This window comes from Anas acuta, chromosome 2 (assembly GCF_963932015.1).
Source record: "Anas acuta chromosome 2, bAnaAcu1.1, whole genome shotgun sequence".
In the NCBI taxonomy this organism is placed as follows: Eukaryota; Metazoa; Chordata; class Aves; order Anseriformes; family Anatidae; genus Anas; species Anas acuta.
In genome coordinates this window covers 45,772,496-45,798,638 of record NC_088980.1, presented here as the reverse complement: position 1 = coordinate 45,798,638, position 26,143 = coordinate 45,772,496, and the positions used below count along the sequence as shown (strand labels likewise).

The window sequence follows — 26,143 nt, the reverse complement described above, 5'->3', positions numbered from 1 at the left end:
ACAGACAGCTAGAGACACCTAACTCATAGTTTCAAGAGTCCTCAGAGGTTGCAGACTAGCTGTAATTTACTGTTACTTGCTATGGGTATTACAGCTGTCAACAAAAAGAAGGCTCAGTTTGCTTTCTCTCAAAAGAGAGAGAGAGCTTAAATTATACTGAAGTTTAAGAAGTGTTTATGGAAGGAAAACATAAACGAATGCACACTGTTTCTTCAAACTCATGGAGATTTCTGGACACCACCAGTGTCACAGACCTCTGATTAGTTGCCAGTCTTAGATGCCATCTCTGAATGGCAGAAGAAGAATAAAATACTTAGTGTTTAGGCAGACATTTCACATATACAGGGTTGACTCATGTTTTTATGGAAGCGAAACTTTGGTCTTCTTGGCTGCAACCTCCAGCAGCTGAACACAAAAGCACATGAGGGAATTATTTGTAATAGTATCCAATGTCAGTCTAACTTTGTTTCATCAAAATCAGTTTTCAGGGGAAGCAGCATCAGTTTTCAGGAGAAGCAGCCTTAAGGGTGTAGGGAGCACTGTTCCTACCAAAAATAAAATAAATATGTGTATATATATATATATATATATATCACAACTGTAACCTAAGGGAACAGTTAAAGAAGACACCACCTTCAGTGCCAACGTAAGAAATCATCACCTGCTCCAGTACTGGCTGGCTTTTCCACATCACATGGCCAGTGTGCTTATAGGGCCACATTATACATCTCCAAAAAATCTCCAGAGTTGTATTACCTCAAATCAGCTTAACTCATGAGTGTAGAAGCATTTTTAGATTTCCAAGCTCAGGCTAGCTGCATACGAGTCTCAGAGCCAGACCAACGCAAACCTTAGGATTTCACCCAATAATTTTTGCAGCAGATGGTAAAGCGGGGGGAAGTCCTGCACAGTTCCTTCAGCTGTAGCAAGCACGTTAATTTACCTTGAATTTTGTCTGATAACTTAGAATTTCTGTGCTCATTTGAAATTTCATTGTAGACAGCTCTTCTTGGCTGGTCTCCTGGAAGCTCTGTGCTTGTTTCTTTGCTGTCTCCAGCTGTGTTTGCAGACTTGGGACAGCTGCGGCATGTGTCTGAGCCTCCTCTAGTTTCTCTTGCAGGCTCTTGTTCTCCTGTCTGAGATCAGAGATGTCATGCTTCAGCCTCTCCTGTTCTGCTGCTGCCTGTTCTTCCAGTTCTTTGAGCCTCTTTGTGGCCTCAGCTAATTGCTCTTCTGCAAGCACCTTTTCAGAGGTCAAGGCACAGATCTGAATACCGAGTTCAGCCATATCCGTGTTGTTCCTGTGGAGGAGATCTTTGTTTTCTTCATTTTCCATTCTAGCAACGTCCAAGTACTGCTTAACCTTGAAGAGCTCTTCCTGCAGGTTCAGCAAATTACTCTCCAGCTCAGCTTTTTGATGGGCTACCGTCTCCTGCTCTTTTTTCAGTACTTCTTCTCTTTCTTTGCTTTGCATCAATTCTTGCACGTGGTTTCTGTTGAGGGATTCAGTTTGCTCTTTCAGCTGCTGGACAAGCACTTTCTGCTCCCCTAAGCTGGTCTCGGTGATCAGCAGCTCACTTTTCACCTGCTCTCTCTCATCAGTGGTCTGTTGAAGCTTGACTCGCAGGTCAAGGACTTCTGCTTGCAGCCTAGACACCTCATCTCGGTTGACCTGCAGCTGCTCTTCACTTATGATCAGCCTGGAGGCCAGCTCTTTCGCCTCCTTCTCCCGAGAAGCTGCCTGCTGTAGTTGGTGTTTTTCCACTGACTCCTTTTCTGAGGTGAGGGATTCAATAAGCTTTGTCTGTTGGAGGCATGTATTTTCAGCGCTGAGCTTTTCTACCTCAAGAGTCTCTGCTTTCTGCCTGTGTCTTTCAGCTTCTGCTCTTAGCTGCTCACACTGGTTCTTCATGCCTTGCAGTTCTACTTCCCTCTCTGTGAGCTGTGACTGGAGTGACTCTTGGCATTCCTTCAAGGTGCCTAAGCTTTTTTCCATTTGTAAACCGTGTTGTTTGGCACTCTTCAGCTCTCCTTCAAGTAAGGCATAAGACTCCTTGGTGGTCTCTTCCCTTTCCTTGAGTTCTTTATAATCTGAGTGCAGAGCCTCTAATCTCTCCTCCAGAATTTGGCTTTGTCTCCTGGCATTCTGCAAGTCTTCATCCAGCTGTTGGTTCTGGCTCCGGAGCTTCTTTTCTTTTTCATCGACTGACACTAGGGCATCATCAATCTCACTCTGAAGCTGTTTCTCAGAGGCTCTCAGCCTGGCCACCTCAGCTTCCAGGGATGCTTTAGAGGCTTCCATATTTTTCAGCTTCCCTTCCATCTTCTCCTTGGACTGCTGCAAATCTGCATTTTCGGCCTTCAGCTTCCTACTCTCCTCACCCATTTCGGTCACTGCCAAGTTTTGCTGCTCCATCTGCTCCTCCAGCTCCTTGACTTTCTGGCTGAGATGCTCTTTCTCAGACAAGAGTTTCTGCTTTTCCTCCTCAAGGCTACACACAGACTGACTCACCTTTGTTAAGCGACTCTCCTGTAGTTCAAGTTGTTCTGCCTGTGATCGGGTTTCCTCCTTCAGTGCTCCTTCCCTCTTACCATACTCCTCCTGAAGTTTCTCTTTTTCCTTCCTTTCCTCCTCAAGATTTTTTTCCAGTGACCCCACCTGAGCCAGCGACCCCATTACCTGGGTCTGGAGCTCAGCCATCTCCTTTCCTTTCACGGTCAGTGCCTTCTGAAGTGCATCCACTTCCTTCGCCATGGTTTCCAGGCTCCCTAGCAGCCTTTCACTCTCTTCTTTAGAGTCAGCAGCGAGGCGATTGTATCTGGACTCCAACTCCCTCTGTGCCTCTTCTTTTAGCTGTAACTCTTCTCTTGCGGCTTTTAGTTGAGATGCATGTTCATCACTGAGTTTTTGCATATCTGCCTTTTCCTTTTCTGCCTGCTGAAGCTTCTCTAGCAATGTTTGCATTTGTAGGGCAGAGTCACATTGGGCTGTGACTTGCTGACCTTTTTCCTCCAAGGCAGCATCAACTTTTGCAAGGAGGTCAAGGTTCTTCTGTTCTGCTAAACTTAGCTTTGCTTTAAGCTCATCGATGCAAAGCTCCTTCATGCTAACCAAAGCCCTGGAGGCCTCCAACTCCCGATTCATCTCCTGCAGCTTTGAGGCACAGTCCTCCTTGCTGTTTGCCAGCTGCTCCAGCTTTGTCGAATATTCCTTCTGCTGCTCCACAGCATTCAGTTCCAGCGAATGCAGGCACTTCTGCAGGTCATGAACAGTGCTCTGAGTGGAGTGTGAGACCTCACACTGCTTCTGTAACTCTGTGATCATCTTTGACAGCCGGGAGTTCTCCTCGCTGTAGTTATTGTTCTTCTCCTTTTCCAGCTGTACTTGTTCTTTGTGAAAACTGACAGCTGCCTGGAGCTCCTGGTTTTCCATTTCCAACTGGTGAATACGACCCTGAAGTTCCCTCTGCCTCAGTTCAGCCTGGTCAAGTTCTACACGCATCTCTTCAAAGCCCTCAAGGTGTTCAACATTTATTGAGTTATTTGCATCAGGGCTGGAGGGAAACTCTTGAGCCTAGATGAACAGAAAGGAAAAAGAGAGTTGGAAAACTGAAGAAGAGCTGCATTTTTCAAGGAAAAAGACTCAAAAGTTTCAGAAATTAGGATAGCTTACCTTTGTTATTGGTTATTGGTGATACTAATAATAACAATGAGGAGACACTACCAGGATTAAAAAATGTAACTGAGAATTTGAGTTTTTAATATCCTCCTTGACTGATAAATTTATAGACATCTTTATAACGCACAGCACCATAACATCTTAACAATTAAATTTTTAAATTAGTCATATTTGTTGGCATAAATAAGTCTGTAATGAGGACCTAGCTCACCCAAAAATGTACATCTACCAGCTCAAAGAGGAATTAAACATGCATTTAAATGCCATGTTCACATGAGAGCAAATTCAGGTTCTTAATGCACAGTGGCCTTGTGTGTTGGGTTCATATCACTAAAAGACATCAACTTACAGGAAAAGGGGAGTGTTTTTACAAAAGATTAATGAAAATATGCCTATCTGTAGGCAACTTTCTGCATATATATATTTTTTTTTCCTCTACAAGACTTGTGTGCAGTTGAACCAGCTGCAGGACAATTCCCTTTCCTTTTAATTGATTCTTTTTGTAGCTTACCATTATAGGAATCAAAACCATCATAAAACTTCCAAGCTCTTTGGAACTATGCCATTAATTAAAGATCTCTGGTGCCACACAAACATTTATTTGTAATTTGCTTACCTGCAAGTAATTGCTCACTAAACTGCTCATGCTGGAACTGCGACTTGGGGGCTTCCATAAATATGCTGAAGACCCAAGCGAGGACAACGTCCTCCTGTTGATCACATGGTGAAACAATACGTAAGAGAAGACTAAGCACACACATACACGTCTTTCTACTCCTACATGTAAGATTTGCCTAGTTATAACTACCACATACAAAAAGACGTAACTGTGACTGGTGTGTGGGCCAACAACTGCTGAAGTTGACGAAAAACAAAATAGGGGTATCAAAGGCACTTACAAAGGATTATGGGGTTGGTAGCCGTGATTTCCCAAATCCTCGTGAACCAATGCAATTTAGCTTTACAAAACTTGCTTTACTGCTACATGGTGGGTGCTCAACCAGGTGGTGGCAGCATGCAGCCCTGGAAAACTCCCACTGATGGACTTGGATCTAGTTCAGACTTAGAAGTTTTTGTTCTTCCATGATTTGAGGTGGGCTCAGGCCTTCTGTAGTGACTGCACAATATCATTTACACCACTGCTGCAAGTGAAGCAGAATCCTTGGCCATGCAGTCACTTGGAGCCTTAGCTCTTGAAACAGAAGGAGCTAAGAACATCTCTTCCTGTGTCTGTGAAGATGGCTATAGCTTGGGATTTGGGCCTAAAGTGCAGTTACTGGAAGGACTCCCTTACAGACTAATAAAATAGGTAAATATTTTATGCAACAAAGTGTTGCTGTCTTACCTGGCAAATGCTGGCCAAGCAGCATCTAAATCGTAGCCTCGTGATGCCAAGTCAAACTGAACATCAGTGAGCTCATACAGCTGACCCACAATGTCAGAACTCATTTTGGAATTCAGAAATGGACTTCTTGCATAGTACCAGTCACTTGAAAACAACAAAAAAAATAAAGTAGTATTCATTAATAAGTAAAAAAATAAAACCATCATTATTCACTCTTTCCCAGAAAAATTATAACACACTATATTAAATGTAAACTGAAAACAAAAAAACACCCTATCCCTCTAATGTGAATGAAACATAACAGATTCAGTGAAGCCCATAAAGATATCCTTGAAGGAGTCCCTGCACAAAACATTTTTTGCTGTAGTGCTTGGGAAAAATACTGGTAAGACAAAATATTTTCTGTACACTGGAATCACACAGTAAATACAAAAAGCACACACATAATATGTCAATAATGGACAGAAAGCAGCAATCAGGGTTAAATACATGGTGCCTATAGCTGACTTTTTCTAAAAAAAAAAAAAAAAAAAAAAAGGACCTTGGATGGACCTTGCTAGTGTCCTTCCAATTAACTGATGAACTTAATGAACTGTCTTCGGTGTTCCTTGGCCAGGGGCAAGCTTCTCCTCTGAGTAACAATCCACGTATATATGCAAATGTTTGTACAAACACAACCAAGTGAATCCTCCCTTATGATACACAGCACAGATCAGACCCCTGCGCTTCAATGCTTATAAAAATGTAAACTTCAAACCCACACAAAGAAGCATCATCACCACCCACTTCACACACGTTCAGCTCTAACAGCTTCCAATATTTACCAGCCTAAGATAAGTGTGAACCTGTGACCCAGGCCAAAAGGTCTGTTATCCTTTGTATCCTATTACCAGCCCTCTAAGCCAACCCTTTGGAAGGGTTTCAATTTCTTTCAATAGCTACTGGGTCATGTTGCTTGCTCATACTGAGCAACCACCTATTAGTTAAGGAGGTACTTTGCTGTTCACCTGGTCACCTTGGTGTTCATAAAACATTGCTGCAAGGTGTCTGCTAGCCTTTGGTGAACCAGAGAGTAACGCAGAAATGCTCTTCCTTTCCCAAGAGATGTTCGTAGCTGGAACAGAGAAAAAAAATTTAAATATTGCTTGTAATCATGTAGGGAGGCTTGACCAGTACAGTCTATATACCTACACAAAACCAAACCAAAATAAAACAAACAAAAAACCACACACAATAAGCCACTAGCTATAGAGGAAGTAATACGAAATGCCACTGAGAGACACCTTCCCCCAGTACCATTGTTGGGAGGTGTTGGTTTTTTTTTCGAATGACAAATCTATTTCTTTAGCTGGCGGTTGTCCACTTTAAAATGTAAAAGGCATCATGAGATCAATAAATATTCTCACGTGTTGACTCCAGGAGTACATACTCTGTTAAGGGAAATTCCCAATATAAGGCAAAATCTCAGTGTGCCCAGGAAAGCCAGAACCAACTGCTTAAGTAATTTAATGTATGGCCACAGCTGTAAGTACATTAGGGCTAATCTAGTCATAGAACAGAGATGTACACATATACATATCTACATCTCCCTGGAAACAACAGCCCCAAAATACACAAAAAGCCTTTCTTAATACTTAGCTATTAAGTTGGTAAAATCTAGATCTTACTTCAGATCAAGAGTAACTGCATTGAATCCCTTAGGAATTGTCCAAAACAAAAACAAAAACAAAAACAAACAAACAAACAAACAAACAAAAAAAAACACAAAACAAAACAAAACAAAACAAAAAAACACCGGAAGCCACTGAACTAACCCTATTCTTATTCCCATTGGTTTACCAATATAAACAGCAATCCCTCTTTTATGCATGGAGATACTAAAACAAATTTCACGGCAAGAGAAGAAAAGGAAAATATTTACATATATACAGCTACCAGCAGCCACGGAGTATTCAATTAGGAAGCAAAACCATGCCACGTCCTGCCAGAGCCCTGCCAGAGTTCAGCAAGGTAGTGTCTGGTACTGTCAGTGTTTCTATGCTGACTGCAAACACTGCAGCTGATGTAGTAGTGCACAGAATGTATGGCTGCAAAGATTGGGAAGGCTGTGTTTCCAAAACAAATCACCCTTTGAAAGAAAGGCAGACAACCAGAGCTCGCTGCTCACCTAATGCCATCAAGGACAATGCTCACTGTCTAATTAACAGCTGGCCATTTCCCAGGGTACTCTTACTCCTGTTTGCTTCCTTGCTCTGCCTCTAGCATATCACACACCCTAACAGTAAAAGTAAAGCAGAAGAGGAGGCAGTACGCTGTTAAATGTATGACCATTCTTAAAAAGCAACTGACATTACTCTTTCCTCTTTGTTCACTTTGATCTTTAGAATTCAACAAGTGTTCTTCAGTGAATAAACAATTGTTATCTGGAAACCTTTGCATTTTATCCAGCCAGGTTCAAATACTGGCTGCTGATTTCCACCTGTAATGAAGGGGAACAACCAACATGTTTCTCTGCTATCTGTCGTTTCATTTCAGGACCTGAGTCTGCCATCTCACTTAACATCTCAGAAGTGGTTGACCGATATTTTACTTTGAGCTCATTTCCTAAACCACAAGCTTACACAGAAAGTAAAAAGAAGTCTTCCACAAGCTGATTTCTATGGCTGCGCAGAAAATGAAAAAGGAAATATCCTTCTTCCAAACAATAATTTCTGATACCATGCAAACCATTAAATGGTCAGAGGTACTAAAGAATAAAGAAAAAGCAGAACCTTTATATATGATAACATGAAGGTATTATCACAGGCAACTGAATGTTGAAGGCTACAGTACAGTCACCTTTATAGAAAAGTCAGGTCAGCTACTGCTGCTGAGAGTTTAAGGGCCAGTTGCTTCAGTTACAAGACCTTTCCTGCAACTGCAGTCACTGCCCTTACTTCTCCAGTCTTCCTGGAAGTAGTGAAAAACGAAAGCCCAATTTCTATTGGTCCTCTTCCCAGTGATAAAACAAACCCAGACCTTCCTTGGCTTGTTCACTTTGGAACAGCAGAATTCAATGCTGCCTGAGCTACGAAACGAGGGAGGGAGGGAACACGGAGACAGGCTCTGCTATAGTATCATGGCTCTCCTTCAGATGACTCAAGACAACATGATCTGTAGCTGTTGCAGAGGAATTACTGAGAAAACTGGTAAGTCTGCTGTAAATTGTAACTTGCTAATACAAGTTAGCATTGCTCACTGATAACAGAACTGAGTGTCAGGGCAACGCTGGTTGGCACCACCACCTCTTTTACCCACAAGGAGAGTTCTCTTTAAATGCTTCTAAATACTAAAGACAGGATCAGCACCGGAAGCTTCTCACAGCACTCATTTCACCCACTGGTTGAGTTGAAGATGTAACATGGCTGTTACAAGATTAAGCTTTTATTACTGCATCTAATAAAAATAAAGCGTTTTGTCCTGTTCATGTCAGCTTACAAGGGGCTAATGATAACCATCCTGAGCCACTACATCATGATTTTTGACATGATGGAACAAATTTGAGTAAGAAGATGAAAATCTACTCTCAGTTACTCCTCCTCAACTCTACTGATTAGTTGAGAAAGTCTTAAGAAAGGTCAAACATGGTGGTTCTTTCCTCTTACACTTGGACCAAGTCCTCTCTTAAGCTGTGCTTAAGATGCAGGCTCTACCATTGATATATTTTTTCATTTCTTTTAAGAAAAAATAGAACTTATTTAATGAAAAGACATGGCACAAAGATAAACAGGACCATTCATTTGTGTAAATGGTCTTCAAAACAAGCAACAGAATATCCAATCCTATATAATTTGGTACCATACCAAAAAGATGTGTAACCTTGCATTTTTATACTTTATACGAGAACTAACAAAAAATTTCCAACATTTTTTTGTCCTATGTTAAAACTAATATATTTTATTCTGGTTTCTCTGCTTTCTGAAAATCCATACCAAAACACAACGCATGTACTGTGATGATTAACTGATCTACTTACTTCTGTAATAGACTTGACAAAACGGATTCCATCGTTAGCTCCTTTTACTTTGGCCAGACAGTCGCAGAAATAATCCCAGTAGTCTTTTCTGTTCCCCAGCAATGTGCTTTTTTCTTTCTGGTCAAACTTAATCAAAGAAAACAGAAAGCAATGAGTAAAACTTAAATAGAAATATAGTTATGTCCATCTACTGTAGAGTTGTTCCTCTCCCACCACCATCTGCTTTCATGGCTCCTCATACGTATTAGCCAACACATTCACAAAGTGAAGAGATGTTGTACTGCACTGATGCAATTACTAAATTTAGTAATTACTAAATTACTAAATAACCAGCAATTACTAATACTTTACAGACAGCAACAGACAATCATGTTGTTGGTTAAGTTAAAATACAGACATCCATTGAACACTGCTCAAATAAAGATGAGCAGCAGTTTTAGCAGCTGTTCAAGAGCAAGGAACTGACAGCCAGTTGCTGAGACTGCTTTAATCAAGTGTGGCAGTAACACAAATGCTTGTACCAGCACAACCTGCTCTAGCTAAATCACACTCTGAGCAGTGATGCAGTCAGGGCAGCTGACTGCAGCTTGGAGCAATCAAATCCGAAAGGATCTCTTCAGCCTCTGCTGAAGCCTCGGCAACCCAATTAAAACTATCTTGACTAGATTAAGTCTAGTTTAGCATGTCGGTGCTGCTGTCAGTGGCATGATTACAGCATATGTATACACAGACAATGCAAACTGAATTTCAGTTTGCCCAGCAGAGTCTCCTTTCACTTAAATTTTCAGGATGGCCAAAAAGCAGCATTCCAGATTCAAAACCAGCCTCCTGCACTAAGCTTTCTATACAACAAAGACCAATTTCCACAATGAAATTGCTAAAATTGCTGTAAATTACTCTTACTGTTACATTTGCACCATCAGCTGCTTACTAGCATTTATTTTGCATTAAGATTTCATTACCATAGTTTTTTCAGGATAATTTAGAAGGGTACATCTTCAAAATCAAGCGCAAATCTTTCAGATCAATAGAAAAATGCTTTACAATCTTCATTCAACCTGCCAGCACCACGTTTTGATTACAATTATTTACTTTCGCTTGAAATATGTACAATGACCCGTACACATTTCAGTCCACTTACTGGAAAAAAAAAGACTCAAATGGTTATGATTATTTGACTTAAACTCCACATACTGAAGAGGCAATAACAGAAAACAAGGCCTAGCTTTGACAGTGGATGAAACACATCACTTTTTACCTGTAGAAGATACTCAAGCTTGTAGGAGAATTTTTGTAAGTTGACACTGTCATCTGTGATGGGCTCCCCTCCTTCTTTAAATTCTTTACTTAATTCAGTAACAGCATCTTTAAAACAAGACACCAAAATGATTAACTAATGCTAGAGATAACATAGGACTGAATTCATGAGCAACTCAGCAAATACATTTTCTGCTTGGACATTATGCATGTGTATTTAGTTTCCATCAATCAAATGTCTTAATCACAGTGCAGAAAACTTGTTGAAACGCTTGCAATTTAATACCTCCTATAACAAAAACCAGAGCTCAGGTTTCGTCAGTCTGCCATACTGAGTCATTATTTCTTCTTGAAAAGAACCTCCTCCAGACACGTATCAAAAAAGTGGTAACAGACAGTTGTTAGCTGTTTCTTCAGCAGAGGAAGGAGAAATATTTTTTTGACTGTCTCATGCACATTATGGTTTTCCTATTGCCACAGGACAAACAGAATTCTGATTAGAAAGGACAAAGCATGTAATCTGCTAAAGGGGATCAGTAAAACGGTAACAGTTGTTCAGTCAGCACATTTATCTTCTCCATGCTTTATTCAGGAAGGTTCAGCTTGTGCTGCTCACAAAACACAAATGGGAAAATAATGTACATAAAAATAAGGATACAACAACTCCTCTTACCTAAAACCTGCTCCCACAGAGCGTGAGCAAAACTCAAGTCAAAGCCAACTCTGCTGTGTCTGGCCACCAAAGCATGCATTTCTCAGCATCAGAAATTAATAATTTTGAATGAGCTTTCCACTGGGTTTTGTATTTCTTTCAGGTGCCTGAGTGAGCCTTAGCTCCCAGTCACGCTCGATCCCCTTTGCAAATTAGTATCTCTTCCTTTTAACAGGCACATAGATTTTCTTACCTACAGGAAGATCTAAATTCCTAGCTTTGGTGCATATTATACTTTACATTTAATAAATATGAAAAGGATAAATATCTGGATCTTGGTATAGGCAGCTGATTAGGACAGAGAAAGAGAAGAAAAATGGTTATGGATCTGCTGCCAGTTCTGCCTGCTGCAGAAGTGAAAAATGAAAAATGAAATTGGCTACTGCTGGTGGAGGACAAGTCAGATGCACAGAAAGCTTGTTCCACTGCAGCAAGAAGAGCAGATCCAATTGTCCAGCACTCTCCTTCTGGGTCTCCATTCCCAGTTTGGGTTATCTCATGTTTTTTTTTTTTTTTTGTTTTTTTTTTCCCCATATTAGGAGTAGGTCTAAATACCATCCCTTCTCCTTCTCACAAGAAATCTTATAACTGCATAGCTCTACTCATGCAAGCAAAGCCCTAACTCACATCACACAAAATAATAATTTTAATTTCACCCTTCAGACATTTTTTTTTAATCGTAAGGCTTATTTGTAATAGTGCATGTTTAAATATGCAGGATTTCAGAATTTAGGAATCTGATTTTTTTTTTTCACAAAGAAGTCACATCTATATTAGCAGGTGGCACACCTTGAACTATGTTGTTAGAATTGCTGCACAGAAGTGTTATGCAACTTGAAATACAGTTCCTACTCTCTGCTACCTAAAGCAAGAAGGATGCAATCCAGCATACAGAACAAATCTGTCAGCATGCTACCTTGCAAGTCCCTGATAATCCGCTGCAGCTGGTTTTCACCACCAGTTGCTGCCATCTTGAAAACCAAAGTAGCTCCCCTTCTGGGCTGTTAACCTTTTCATCCATCTAGATAACAACAGCAGAGTTCATATCCTCGATGACCACTGGGCGGATGAAGGTTATTCTTCTCTGTGACACTTGCAGCTCTGTAAAAGTCAAAAATAGAACACAACTCTTTATCATCTCAAATAAGCATAACAGAGGTGCTTTGGCATTTTAAGTCCTGGTTAGTAATGAATCCTCACATGGCCAACTCTTTTCCAGAAAGCTCCTTTCTGTTTCCTTCTACATTTCGCTTTCCATTTCAGTTATTTCTGTTTCCACCTCTCAAAACTACTGACCAAACCCCAGAGGGCAGTTTTCCCTCGTCGGCGTTACGACACAGTTAGTCTCACAGTCCAGCTCGGGCTGGCATTTCACACAGCTCATCTCATGACCTGACGGAGGTTCTGATGACACGGGACTTTCCCTACGAAAACCCTCTGCCCGACCTTCCCTACAGCCTGCAGAGTAAAAAGATACAACATCACCATTTCAGGGAGACTTTCAAGGCACAGCCTAGTCACAGGTCAAGGTGTCCAGAAGTGATACGTGCTTGATCCGCTGGCATTGGAGGATGTTTTTTACTCATTAGAGCTAGCAAAAGATTTAGCGCTTGAGATTGGTTTTAGCACGAGAAACATCTTTCATTCCTCCTCAGAACCCCCTGTTCCCAGCACATGTAAGAGGATACCGCTCCGCTTTATTTTAAGCTGTGACAGCGTTCCTGGCTGGGTAAATGTACCTTGCACATCAGAACATCCACCTCCCCTGCTCAAAACAATGACGAGTAAGCTGTACTTAGCACTTGTGAAGAATTACTTATTCATTAATGAAAATAAATGAATTAAAGATCAACTAAAAGCCTTAAAGTGCTTTATTAACACATCCATGCCCGGTGATCCAAACTTCCAAACACTCATGGGAACAATAACTCAAAAAAGCCACATGGAAACTGCACGGGAAACTTTCCAAGCATCTTGTCCTCAAAGGTCGTGCCCAATTCTGCTGCAATGGCACAGCCAAATTTTCAAGCAAGCCTCACACCTGAAGTACTGAACCTATAGACAATTTCCTGCTACCTTTCTGTGCTGGTGTTGTCATTCAAACTGAGCTACAATTAAATTAAATTCCAATTAAAAATTAAATTCCAATTAAAAATTAAATTCCAATTAAAAATTAAATTAAAACCTGACAAGCTTTTGAAATGCAAATGGGACTAGATCAAATAATCATGTTTCTTCTCCCTTCCCTTTCTTACAACTCCAAATTAATTAAAATGGCATTGCTCAGGTAGGTGTCTAGATGGATCCAACGAATCATCCCTCCACCCCGTGCATCGAGGTATCATTTGGAAACAACCCTGAGGCAACCCTGAATTTTTTTCTTATTGATACGAGGTAGAGGTGGTTCAGAGCAAACCTTAAAGCGAGACAGAAACATGGTAAATATAAAATAAAAATATGCTTCTTGGTGTGTTTCTCTTAATACCTGTGCTTTGCTACCTGCTGGTTTCATTGCCATATTTCCATGGCAGTCGTTATGTTAGGACACGCCATCGTGGGGACGATGTGCTGCCTGGGAAGGAACTTGGACAGCCACATCCCCACCACAGCCGTGCTGCTTTAGGGAGAGAAGGCCAGCACAGCGTGGTCCTGCTGACCTCTTTTCAACGCACCAGACGCTTCTGGCCAGCCTTGGCAGAAGGTAGAAATCTTCCGAATACTGTGCTCTTCCACGTGCAATCAAAAGGGGTTGCCAAACACAATTTTCTCACTGTAAATCAACAATATCACGTACGCAATATTCCTATCTTGGTTCTACTCGGTGACTGCACAGCCCCCATTTCCTGGTAACCTGAGTTTGGATACTGACGAGAAGAAGCAGTAACAGAGCAGTGAGTCAACGTTTCCTCTTCTAAGAACACGCAGCAATATCAGCCCTATCTGTTCAGCCTGGCAACCGCTACCCAAAGGTACGAAGAGCAGACTGGCAAGCCAAAACACACACGGCCAACCCAAACACCCCCAAACACAACTGGAGAAATGAGCCAAGGGTCCTGCTCGTCCCTCCTGAAGGGCAGAACGAGCCCTGGCGCAAGGCTCCTGAGGCATGAGGCACGCCAGGAGAGCTGCAGGTGGCAGAGGTGGGACGCTGATGTTGGGCCCACATTTACCAGTGGAGAGCAGGACGGGAGCAGCTCAGGACCTTGCAAATGAAGAACACACATCTTTGTCCTTGCTAGGATCTCCTCAGCAGAATACGTGAGCCCTGACCAGAGAGCACAGCTCAGCTGGAGGTGCGTGGCTGCACAGCCCCCTCCTCTCCTGTCTGCTCACCCCTTTCCTCGGTCCAGGTCTCACAGTTTCCCCCTTCCTTGCATCAGCTTCCACCCGTGAGATATGCATTTACTCCCTTCTCTTCTCAGAGGTGATGGGGATCTTTCAGCCTGGTTACGGCACTTTTCTACCTGCCTTCTGCACTGCTAGTCCGTGGTCCTTCCAGGGACGTGCCTAGAAAACACAACACGTCCCACGCCACAGGAGGGTGCAGAGCTCTCACCTCCTCCTGGCAAAGACCGCTGACAACGCACCTGAACTGGTTTCCTGAGCTCGCAGAGTAGGAAGAGCTTCTGCAAACACCTGATCTTGTCCTTCCTGACCACAGACACTTTGCTCAGGATTGTTTAGGGCACGACCCTGCCCCTCCAAGCGTTTCCTCTCCTATTGTGTGTCTGTAATTACCCGCCTTGTCTGAGCAGCACCATACATGTGTGAGGCACAAGCGACCTGCTTTGGGTCAAAAGCTTTTTAGGTGATGCATCACAACCTCTTGTGTAACAGCATTTGACTACAGCGAAAAGCAAGACATGACACAGCAGCAGTCCCCCGGGCTGTGCCTGCTGGTGGCTGAAGATAGCTCTTCCCTCTCCTACTGGTTTAAGTACCCACTTGTGGGTGAGAATCTTCTTTGTGGGGGAGGCTGTCCTGGAGATTAAGGAAGGAAGCAGAAAGGAAACAGCCCACTCACAAGAAAGGACTTAGCTGACAGTGAGTGGGACACAGAAGAAACAGCAAGCTAAACTTACTGGCTGTAATTACCCTGTGTCGTGGGGCGGCTACAGTGACCTACTTTCACTCTGATTTCATAAAGTCTCTCTCTGTGTTACTGTGGGCACGTCCGCACCTCCAGCAGCTACAATTTTTTGAATCAACTGGCCAATTTCAGCCAACCTTGGCAGAATGTAGAAGTCTTCAAAATATTGTGCTCCTCCACGTGCAATCGAAACGGGAAGGCGGGCAGAACTCCACGAGCAGTTTCTCTTCCCTGACCAAAAGGCTGCAGACAGACCTTGGCTGCAGCCTGACAGCAGCCTGGCTGCACCCCTCAGCCAGGGGCCTTCTCAGCGCACACCAAGAGCAGAGCTCACACTGCAGACCTGGGGTGATCCTGCTAAAAAATAAATCAGATCTACAGGACAAATTTAGTGGAATCCAAGTCCTTAAACTGCTTGCAGAAATGTTTTATCTTAACACAACTTTTCTGCTCTAGCCACCCCAAACATGGGCACGTCGCCACATCTCCCTTACAGAGAGGGATCTCCTGTACAGCGATCACAAGACCTTTAGTCATCTGCAACTCTATACCTGCTCTGCATTAACGCTCTGCATGAAACAAAACAGGCAAGCGAGGATGCCGAGCCAAATCCCATGTCCATGAGTCACATTAATTTTACCTCTATTGCTCCCTTGTGTAGTGTGAAGGTGATTTGTCCCATAAATGCGGACGCTGACTGATGGTTGTGAGGGACAATTCTAGAATGTGACATAGAAAACCAACCCACCTGGGCACACAGTGGCTACAAGACACACAGAGAGAGGAACACACAGCAAATCTCACAGCAAAGACAAAAGAAGAACTGGGAAAAGAGACTCTACCTCCCGGGACCGCAATGCCACCGATTTAGTTAAAAAAATCATCCCAGTAATTGTCTGGAAAAAGCACTTTGCACTTAGATATTGCAAGAAACAGAGTCCCAGTGGATTTTTCTGTAGCTGTGCCGCTAGCTTTTCCTCATCTGGCAGCATTCAGGCACCTGCACATCCATTACATTAAGCTGAGGAACTCTTTGCTGCAAAGACGGGTCTGAAGTGAGCGGCAAATTTGAGCATGCATAAATGCAGCTCCGCTGGGCAGCTCAACCCTCCGTGCTTCCACACTGCAATAAAGGCATGTGAGGGAACGATGGGCTGCACGGGATCAGAAAACTGACAACAAAAGACAGGCGAAGCGTGAAGGTCAGCCAGGGTTTCCATCCTGAGGTTGGAAGCTCAGCTCCCCTCTGAGAAGTGAAATTTTCTTGCTGAGTGAATCTTCCCCCTTCGCTTTCTACACCAACAAACCTTCACATTTCAATTACAAAAACACATTTTTATTTTTTTATTTTTTTAACTTCTTTTAATACTTCAAACAGGTAGCAGGAGAATACGCTGCAAACATACACGGGCTTCTCAACCCCTGACACCACTACACACGTAAACCTTGTTTTGAAGTGTCTGGGCATATAAACATTTAGTAATAAAATGCATCTTGCAGAAAACACATGTCCAGAAAAAAAATTAAAACCAAAGAGTGTCACAGCACTGGGGAACACAGTTAACGAGGTGAAGTGCACAAAAACGTTCACGTCTTTTAGAAAAGCAGCATGTTTAGAGATAGGGGTTCCTTACAGCAAAGCCCTTTTGTGCATCGGTCCTTGAGCTCTACAGATATTTTTATGGTGTTTTTCAGCCCAAGAATACGAAGTAATGACATTCCTAAAATACTGCTTGCAACCCTAACCTGACTGTCACGAATGAGTTGGTGAAGTTTTGCAGCCTCTGTGTGAACTTCACTGTGTGCTATGGGCAGCTGGCCTGCATCCTCCCCCTATTTCATTCCTTGTATTTGACAACTGTTCTTAGAAAAAGGCCCAAACCAAGCAGCAGATAAGGGTATACAATGGACTGATAAGAACTCCATCAGACAGAGCTGATTTTAACCCTCTGTGGGGAAAGCTAGCAACCCTAACAACTTTTTTTCATGCTGCACCTACTGAATCAGGCCTCCACTTCAAGGCCCGACTTAAACCTGGTGAAAAGATCACACCCAACGTTGGCCAAACAGGACAAACAGACTTAATTTTTTAAAAAATATTTCTTAATTTGGAGAATACAGTGTTGTCTCTGCTACTCCTCACGTTGATAACCAGCAACGTGAATGCAAATCACCTCTTTCGGCAGCCAGCAAACAAGGATGCGCTTGTATTTATCCCACAAAGACAAGCCTGTCTCAGCCCCGTCCCATGACACAGAAGCTGTCTGTTTGAGGAAGCAGTCAGTTCACAAAGAGAAGAGTGCTCCCCTGATAACAGGAATTGCACCAGTATCGCTCTTACCTCCTCTGCCTTATTGCCTAGGGCATGCCACACCTCACCCCACGTCAGGAGAGCTACGCGGTGCTTACTGGAATCTACGAGCTAACCTCTTTTAATAATAAATACCAAATATCAAACTATAATTTTGAGAATAACACCAGATTAATCTCCCAGAGACTTGCTTCTCCTCTGCTGCTCCAACGCAGTTTCACTCCCCATGGAGAACCGCACCCTGACCAGCACAAGTGGAGAGTCAAAAAGACAGGTGTCAGTCAAAAATTAAAATATTTTTCCCGCTTTGCACCCTCTGTCTTCCAAGCCACCTTCCCCATGAACCCATGTACCCTCCCTGCTACACACCCTGTCCTTCCTCCCCGTAACACACCCAACTATTTACTTCTCTCTTACGTATTTTTCACGTGCTTGGATGCTACTCTGTGGAGCATCATAAAGATACCTGTAAAAACACAAAGAGTAGAGGCCTCCCAGCTGCAAAGTACTGATAGTGATTTACGATGCTCAGCTTGCTTGCTGTAGGAGCTTAGGATCTTCCAAAAATCTCTTGTTTTTCAGGTCTCCCAAGCTGGTCTCTGAGAAATGGGTGCTGTTTCAATTTCCACAGCAAGCTTGGCCTGACTAAGACATCATCTCAGGCACCTCTCAGGCTTGGGGATAGGTAAAAACAACAACCATTACACCACAGCTCTGAAATGCCTCCATTCGAACGGGGGCTTTCCTCTCAGCAGGATTTTTTACCTCTGTGTCTATTGTTCCTCCAAGCAGAGATTTCAGAAGCGCTTGCAAAGGCTGCCTCCAACTAATCGCTGTGGAGAGCCCGGCAGGTGGGTGCTGCAGGTTGCCCGTGTGTAGCGCTCCATCTGCCCTCCATCCAGCCAACAGCAGCAGGGGCTCCCCAGGGCAACTCCTGACCTATTTGTAGGTCCCAGTGTGAACAAGCAACAAGCAGCACTGAAAATTACAGGTTCTGGCCGCACAATTGCAGATTAAATAAGAGGCAAGCCCATTAAGCAAACCCAGCTGAGACAACCCAGGCTGACTGAGTGAATCATGCCACCCTGGGGCCCATAGCAGAAAATCCTGTTTCCTTCCCTCTGCAGCAGGAAGCGTTTCCTTTTCGCCCTGTAATGGTGTCCATCTGGGGAGAAGGGAGAATTTCAGAGTTACAAACCCCAAAGATTTAGGAAGCCTTTGGAAGAGGAGCCCGTACACCAGTGCTGCCTATCTGCCTACTGAGGACAGACAGGCTCACAGATGACACAGGCTGGGCTTGAGCCCAGTAATTTGGGGATTGCCTGATCCAACACACTCACTTTGAAAACCCAAGCTGGCTTGCAGCAGCAGCAGGACCGTCCCCCCTCCCAGCAGTAAATTAAATGTCATGATAGACACGCTTGCGGATTAACTGTTTACAAATATCCTGCTTAGACCACGATACCACCAGCAACCACAGAACACTGTGGTGGACAAAAATATTAAAGCAGAGGGAAGGATGTATGAGTTAAGGCCCTGCGCAGGTTTCACAAGGTTTCCTTGCACTATGAGACAGAGACAGTGTATATAAAGGCTTCTTACAAAATGTGATGCCTTCTTCTGAACACATTTGGATAGCATACTACAAATTATTATTAATATGGCACTTTTGGACACAACCAACCACCACTCCCTGAACAAATTGGAATTACTACAGGCAAATATGAAAAGGATTCAGACTAGATTCACACTGAAAAAAAAAAAAGCCTTTGAACTAGTAAAACCAAATATAAACTTAGTACGTAAATAAATAAGAATAATAATGTGTCATAATAAAACCACCCAGGGCTCTTACAATTCCCTCTAGTTCAGTAATCCAAACAGCACCTAACGAACACCAGCAGGGCTCAGTGTTTGTTTCACAAATGGGCGACTGTAACTTTTAAATGTGATCTACTAAGAAAAACAAACAACCCAAGCTAAAAATAATTTTCAGCACTGCTTTTCCTTAAGTTCAGTCTGATAATTTCTGCAATTTCACAAGCAAACGCTTTTAAAAAAATTATTTTAATAGTGTTCTTCCCCACTGATGGAGCCTTAGCAGACCTGGCCTTCAGGACATGAGGACAAATTGCCCTTCCTTTTCTGTAACCGTCCAGCAGCGGGGAGAGGAACTGCAGATATAATACACCCTTTCACTATTGTCAGCTGGTGCACAAAAGAGGTTCCTGTACACAAGAAAATAGGCTGCGTAACTAATTGACTGGCTCTTCAGAAGTACCCAAACCACCCACGTTCACACAAAAGGCTGGCAAATGTACATACACTACAGCAAGAAGAAAAGTAAAACCAGCTCGCACTTGTTTTTCACCGTAGGTGGCTTCGGTACAACTTTCTAACAGCAGTGCAGCCTTCTGCACATAAATGTTTGGAAACATGACCAGGAACATCTGGAACATCGAAATCTAAGCACTCCCAGGAGGATCGCTGGAGGACTTTAAGAAACTGCCTCGTACACAATGTGTGGAAAACCAAAACCACACCACCGCAGGGCAGTTTTGTCTCCTCTGCTGCACCTCCAGCACTGAAAACAGACACACCAGCAGCGCGCACGTCGCCATGTTGCTGACAAGCCCACGCCATGCCCTGCGCGTTTAATCACAGTAAACACCCGCTCTCGCTCTTCAGAAGCAGAAAGATAAAAGGCCTGGGATTCCTCCTCCTCCTGTTTACACTCGAGAAGCAGCTCGGTGCAAAGGGAGAGGCCGAACCCTGAGTATGACCCCATTCCGCACGCCAAATAAGCCTTTGCGCTGGCAAAACTCAGCAGGCAGCTCGGCACGGGGACACCCCACGAGACAAGCAACCAGGACCCCAAATTCCTCCACAAGCAGCTGAAGGGGTCTGCCAGCCTCTAGGCTGGGGCACAGACCCTACACAGAGCGACCGAGGACCGCGGGACGTCTACCTGAGGAGCCCACCATTTGACGCGAGCCTTCCCCAAAGCCCACCGCTCGCTGCATGTGGCGGGGCGCGATGTGTGCCGGAGGGGTGCTCTGGAGACAAGAGCCAGCAAAACTAAACACCCTCCCTGTCATCTGCCAGAGATTTGCCGACACAAAGGCAATAGGGATTAGGGCGGGGGGGGGGGGAGAAATATGTGTCTCTGTCAGCACTTTGGCAGCGCAGCCGGCGTTTGGCTCTCGGGGAGCAGCAATGAAGGACAAGGGGGGATCGGGTGGGTTTGTTCGGGGTGCGGGGAAAAGCTCCGTGTTTATGGTGGCAGACAGCCATCACACCTCGAAGGGGGGCAGCGAGGACAAGGACAGCACCCCCAGCACCCGTGCCTGGCCGCTCAGCCCCACCATGCCCGTGTGCGGGCACAGCCGCCCCCCGAGCCCACCCCGCCGCCCCCAGCCCCGGCAGCCACCGAGGCGCCGCATCGCGGCTCCTCCCCTCGGTGCCGGGCCTCCTGCGGCAACAAGTGGGCGCCGCCGGAGTTTCCTTCCCCGTCCCCGTCCCCGTCCCTGTCCCTGTCCCCGCAGCCGCCGCTGCCTCTTCCCCGCCGCCGGTACCTGCGCGGCGGCCGCCATGTCGCGGCCGGGCCGCCCCGGGGACAGGCTCCGGCCCCGTTCGCCGCCGCCTACAAGTCCCGTGAGGCTGCGGCGGCACCGGGACGGGGCCTGGCCGGAGAGGAGGAGGAGGAGGAGGAGGAGGAGGGGAAGGAGGAGGAGGAGGAGGCTCGGGAGAGGCCAACAGTGTGAAAATGGAGGGGTTTAGAGTGTGTCCCGGGGGGGTTATCGGCGCTGTCCGCAGCGGCTGCAGGCTGCGGGTGGTGTCTGGTACTGCCAAGAAAGTCGCCTGTCGAGAAGTGTAATTTGTACAAAGTACTCACTGTCACCTTTACTACAGCTGAGTATTTTTGTTTGTTTGTGTATGCAGTTTGTCTGAGTCAGTACCAGTTCATCGTGGTCTTTGCACGGACGGCTGAAGTGGATCTGAAAGTCGTGCTCAATAAAGCCAGCAAGCAGCAGATTTCCCCTTTCTGGCCCTGCTGAGGACACAAAAACACTTCCCACAGCTATAAGGTGTAGGAGGCCTCGTAGCGTAAGAGACTGGGAGAACATGGCTGTGAAACTGGAACCTAAGATCACTTCCTAACGTGGTGCTTCCACACCTCATCGCCCAGCATATGCTTCTTCCACAACCAGTCCATTGCTACTCTTTGTTTTTTGTTGTTGTTCAAACTTGCACCCTTCACTAACCCTTGATTCTCTGAAAAATTTATTTCACAGTGTCTGAAGCTGGCTACAGAGTTTTTGTATTTGAAAGGTACTGGAAAATAAGTTCTTTTCTTTTTTATTATTTTCTTTTTTTTTATTATTATTGTCTTGATAAATAAACGACATTAAATAAAACTTGTGATCAAACAGTTTGTCATCAATTCTTGCCACAGCACTTGTGATTATATTAATGTCATAAACTGTAGCTTTGGCAGCCGTACGATCAAAGCATCCTATTTTCAAGACTGTAAGGAAATACATGGTGGATGTAGTCACCGACATGCCTCCATCCTTCTCATTTTTTTCATCCTCAACCTAAGGATGACTAAGTGACCTTGAAGTTTTGGTGAATAGCCTTCACCTAAAGTATGAATTTGAAAAGCTTGAAAACATTTTAACGTCCTCAGAAATGCAGGTTATGGGGCTAAGCATGTTTTGGGGACATGACTCATGAAATGCAATGGGATGTCTTACATTGCTCTGAAGCAACATTCAGGCTGACTTCTCAGCATGCTTTGCCGCATCATGCAGTACACAACCAGGAGCATCTGTTGAAAACAAATGTTTGTTTTCCATTGATCAGCAGGCAACTGGGTCTTCCAAAAGTAACCTCAGAGTTATCTGTTGCAAATAACGATTAATCAGATCCCAGATAATTTCAATACAGTGGAAGTTTTGCATACTTTCAGAAAATCTATGTGTAGTTTAATTTCTCACATATGAAGAAGTAGAATGGATCGCTCCTGCTTTTTAATTATGTAGTGGCAAGCTACTTTGAGAAGTATTTAATTATTAACATTGCTTACTGACTTACAATCTGTTTATACAGATATCAGTATCTATGGAGAAAAGCACCCTGTTTCCAACAAAGTCCATGGCTGACCAACACTTCCTTAGGATTTTCTGCATATTCTAATTTCTTAGCAACAAACGAGTTTCAAGGTTTTTGCTTTTTGGAAGCCTCCCCAGAAAAATAAATGTATTTTCTGCTCAATTTATGTAGTTTATTTTTATTTTGAGAAAATCTATAGATTAACTTCTTCATAAACTATGATGAACTGGATGGGAATTTTACTATCCCAGGAAAGGTCATGTCAGTCACAGCAGCAAATGGAAAACCTTTGTTGGGAAATATCTTTTGACTAGTTGTTGGAATGCTATGAAAGTAATTGTAAATATATTCCATAAAGGTACATAACTCAGTAATTAAGGATCATGAAGCAATCATGCTGTATCCTTTAGGTTCTGTTCCATATGGCTGAAACATAGGCCAAAATGACTATATAAAGGCTAAAATCAACTGCTGACATTGAAAGTGGAGCTTAGATCTAATGCTAGCTGCAATTCTTTTACACAGAGTGATTCTGCAAACACAATTTGAGCATGATTTTTTATTTTTGTTTTTAGGGCACTAGAAGCCATTTCTGTACAGGATTTGCAAATAAATGTAGCTGCCTTTGGTTTTAATGGTGCATAAATTTGCATAAAGGTGCTCTTTTTATGTGGGAAGAGTTTCCTCTATTGAGGCAAGCCAATTCACACTGTCTAGCTCATCATAAAGTCAAATTACACACTGTCATCAATCATGTCATGCTGACAGCAGTTTGGTGCCTTGTTGGCTAGAGGAGATCTTTATTAAACCCTGTTAACTAACTGGGCTCCATCAGACAACCAGAAAAAATGTTTCCTGTGGCTATTATATTCTGTGAATACTTCATAGTGGTCTCTGAGTATGTCTGCAGAAAGCATCTGTCCATCTTTCTGAGATTACTGTTGTATGTGCTACATGTTCATATTATTTTTAAATCATGAATTGATATGTAATAACTGGGGAGGGTTTTGCTTCCACTAGGCACTTGAGGTATTTTATGAGGGTAACAAGTTCCCAGCTTCCCTGGTCACCCTCAGCGGATTAACATACCATTGTAGCTAGCCTGAACAACACGCTGCTGTTCATCATCAGAGACTTTCTGTGGCTGCAGGGAGAAAGCTTTGGAAGCTCTTTTTTGCATTTGTTTGCATTTTTCTTTGCGTTCCATTTTGAATAGGTGGACAAAGAGAAAATGATTATAAATAGGTGTCAAGATAGGAACCGGCAAAATAAAATCAGCAGAGCTCCGGAAAACCTCTGCAAGCAAATTTGGCATTTTGGACAAGGTGGCTGAGGGACTTGGAAGAATACTCTGCTTATATCAGTTGAGTTTCTGAGCCTGCCACCTGGCACATTGGAATTAGGAGCTATCGCTGCTCAGAACTGGCTGCACTTCACCCCCGGGTAAATAAAGTGAGGTACCAAGATTTTGAATTGATTTAGTGCTGGCTCAGCTGAATCAGCAATGGTACAGAAGAGCCAGGACACAGACTTTGGACTGTGCACTTTAAATGAACTAGAGTCTTCTGCCCACGTTTAGATGTGTGGCCCATGGATAAAGAGCATACTAAGGCTTTGGACATTAAGAGCTGGTTAAGATGTCTGGAAGGATGCAGCCATCAAGAAGCAGAACTTAATCTCAGAAAACAGCATTATTTGGAGGACAAAAACCTCTTGAGGTCTCTAGTCCATCTTCTTGCTCAAAGCAGACGTAATGAAATGATGGTGCTCAAGGCTGTGTCCAGTCAACTCTTGAACACCTCCAAGGACAGCAATCTCACCAGCTTTCTGAGTCTCTGTTACAGTGTTTGACTACACTTGTAAAGAAAAAAAATGCCTTTAGCTAACTGGAATATGCTAGGTACCAGTTTAACTCTGTTGCTTTTCAATCCCATTGTCATGAAGCATTGTTATGAAGCAATCCCATTGTTATCTCCAAGAAGAATCTGGCTACATCTTCTCTATATCCTCCAGTCAGGAAGCTGCAGACACCGTGTGCTGTTCCCTGAGCCTTCTCTTCCTAAGGCCAGATGAACTCAGCTCCCTCAGCCTCTCCCTGTCCATCACATGCTGCAACCCCCAAGTAGCTTGGTGGCCTTCAGCAGACTGCCTCCAATATGTCTATGACCTGGTGTTCCGCCCCTTTTCAGATTAATTAAGAAATGAATAATCATCTTGTTTGCAAAACTCGAATAGTTTTCTGTGTGGCTAGCTTTACCAGGTTCTATAGTCTTTCACCACTAACAATCCTACGTGAGGAAGGTGAAATGCAGAGAAAGACTGCTAGTGGCAGTCCCTTCCCATGCGTAATTGCTGTGAGATGACTTCAGTGTTCGTCGTGTTTTTAACGTGGTTAGGATTCTTTATGTGAATACATGGGCCTGTGGCTCACTAATATTTGGTCTGTTTAGCAGTGGGTGAGTTCATCTCAAGAACGGCTCTGTGCTGGTACGTGAAGTACTGGTGGTTACGTTCCTCTTTTATGGTGATGCACAGCTAGTCTCCATAGGTCATCTTTACTGGTACTTCTTATGGTCTGTTCTCATTTTGACTGACAGCAAGCTTACACTAATTTCCTTTCTGATTTTTGTACTTGCTTTAGTTTTGCTTCCTGAAGAACACACAGGCGTCTGATTGGTATAGAAAGCATTAGTCAAACTTCTCTCCTTTTAACGCAGGGCCTTCCCCTTTCGACACTGGATGAGCAAGAGCATTTCAAACTGCTGAGTAACCATAAGAAAAAGACAAAACAGAATTTTATTGGTGATTTTAATAGCACTGTTGGTGCTTTCAAAATACTGAGTTATAGAAGGAGGCATCTTTGTTCCTGATCAAAATACCCCCAGAAATAAGCAGCTCATGCCAGGCTTTGTCCCGCACATTGCACCCTTTTATGAGCCTGGTGTCTGACCCTCGATCAGAGGTCAAATTATCATTGATTTTTAGTGGGAGCAGGATGATTTTAAAAATGTGTAGATTTTAAGATTTATAATTTTATTTAAGGATGTACTTTAGACTTGGAAAGGATTGGTTCGGTTACTTGCCTTACCCCTTACCAGTGAGGATTTTCCCCTCCTGGCAGATTATTGACAGATAATAATCCCACAGCTTCGTGAAACTGGGGGCTCTGGTGGTTTATGGCAGTGATGCTCAGTTTTATGTGGGCCTTAACCCTGTGCTCCAGGAGATGGTGGAGTGAATTCTCCTGGAAGCCAACAGCTGTGGACAAATAATGTTTGTGGCCAATACTGTTTAATATCTCCTTCAGCAACCTTAATGACGGGACAGGGTGCTCTTTCAGCAAGACCTAATTGCTCTTTTCCACTATGCAATGGGGGCCGTAGAGAAAAGAGATCCAGACTCTTAGAGGAGTGCATTTAATGGGCAAGAGGGAGCAGCACCAGGTTACAGCAAAGGAAATTTTGTTCATGTAAAATGAAAAAAATCCACCATGAAAATGGTTAAGCACTGGAACAGGGGACCCAGAATAGTTTTATGCAATCTGTTCTTGGAGATTTTCAGAGTTTGAACAGACAAGGCCCTGAGCAGCCTCATCTAACAGGGACAACAGCATGCTGTG

General features: G+C 43.6%; 1 protein-coding gene across 14 annotated transcripts in view; it reads right to left on the bottom strand.

Annotated features, from left to right (window-relative positions):
* Positions 1-21,122, bottom strand: part of FYCO1 (FYVE and coiled-coil domain autophagy adaptor 1) — a 48,910-nt gene extending 27,788 nt beyond the window's left edge. For 4 of the 14 annotated variants that reach the window (XR_011093971.1, XM_068674601.1, XM_068674611.1 and 1 more), the window contains exons 1-8: positions 20,985-21,122; positions 11,925-12,109; positions 10,298-10,404; positions 9,040-9,165; positions 6,032-6,138; positions 5,025-5,168; positions 4,296-4,389; positions 944-3,574 (exon numbers count right to left, since the gene is read on the bottom strand). Coding sequence is in view for 13 of the 14 variants with exons in the window: in XM_068674601.1 (XP_068530702.1) it covers positions 944-3,574; positions 4,296-4,389; positions 5,025-5,168; positions 6,032-6,138; positions 9,040-9,165; positions 10,298-10,404; positions 11,925-11,979 (3,264 nt within the window). In the remaining variant the exon portion in view is untranslated. Of the gene's footprint in view, positions 1-943; positions 3,575-4,295; positions 4,390-5,024; positions 5,169-6,031; positions 6,139-9,039; positions 9,166-10,283; positions 10,405-11,924; positions 12,110-12,208; positions 12,383-12,493; positions 12,576-17,576; positions 17,597-20,377; positions 20,527-20,984 lie in introns of those variants that run through there. The other 10 variants (XM_068674607.1, XM_068674608.1, XM_068674609.1 and 7 more) reach the window with 7 other exon arrangements.
* Positions 21,123-26,143: the final 5,021 nt, after the last annotated feature.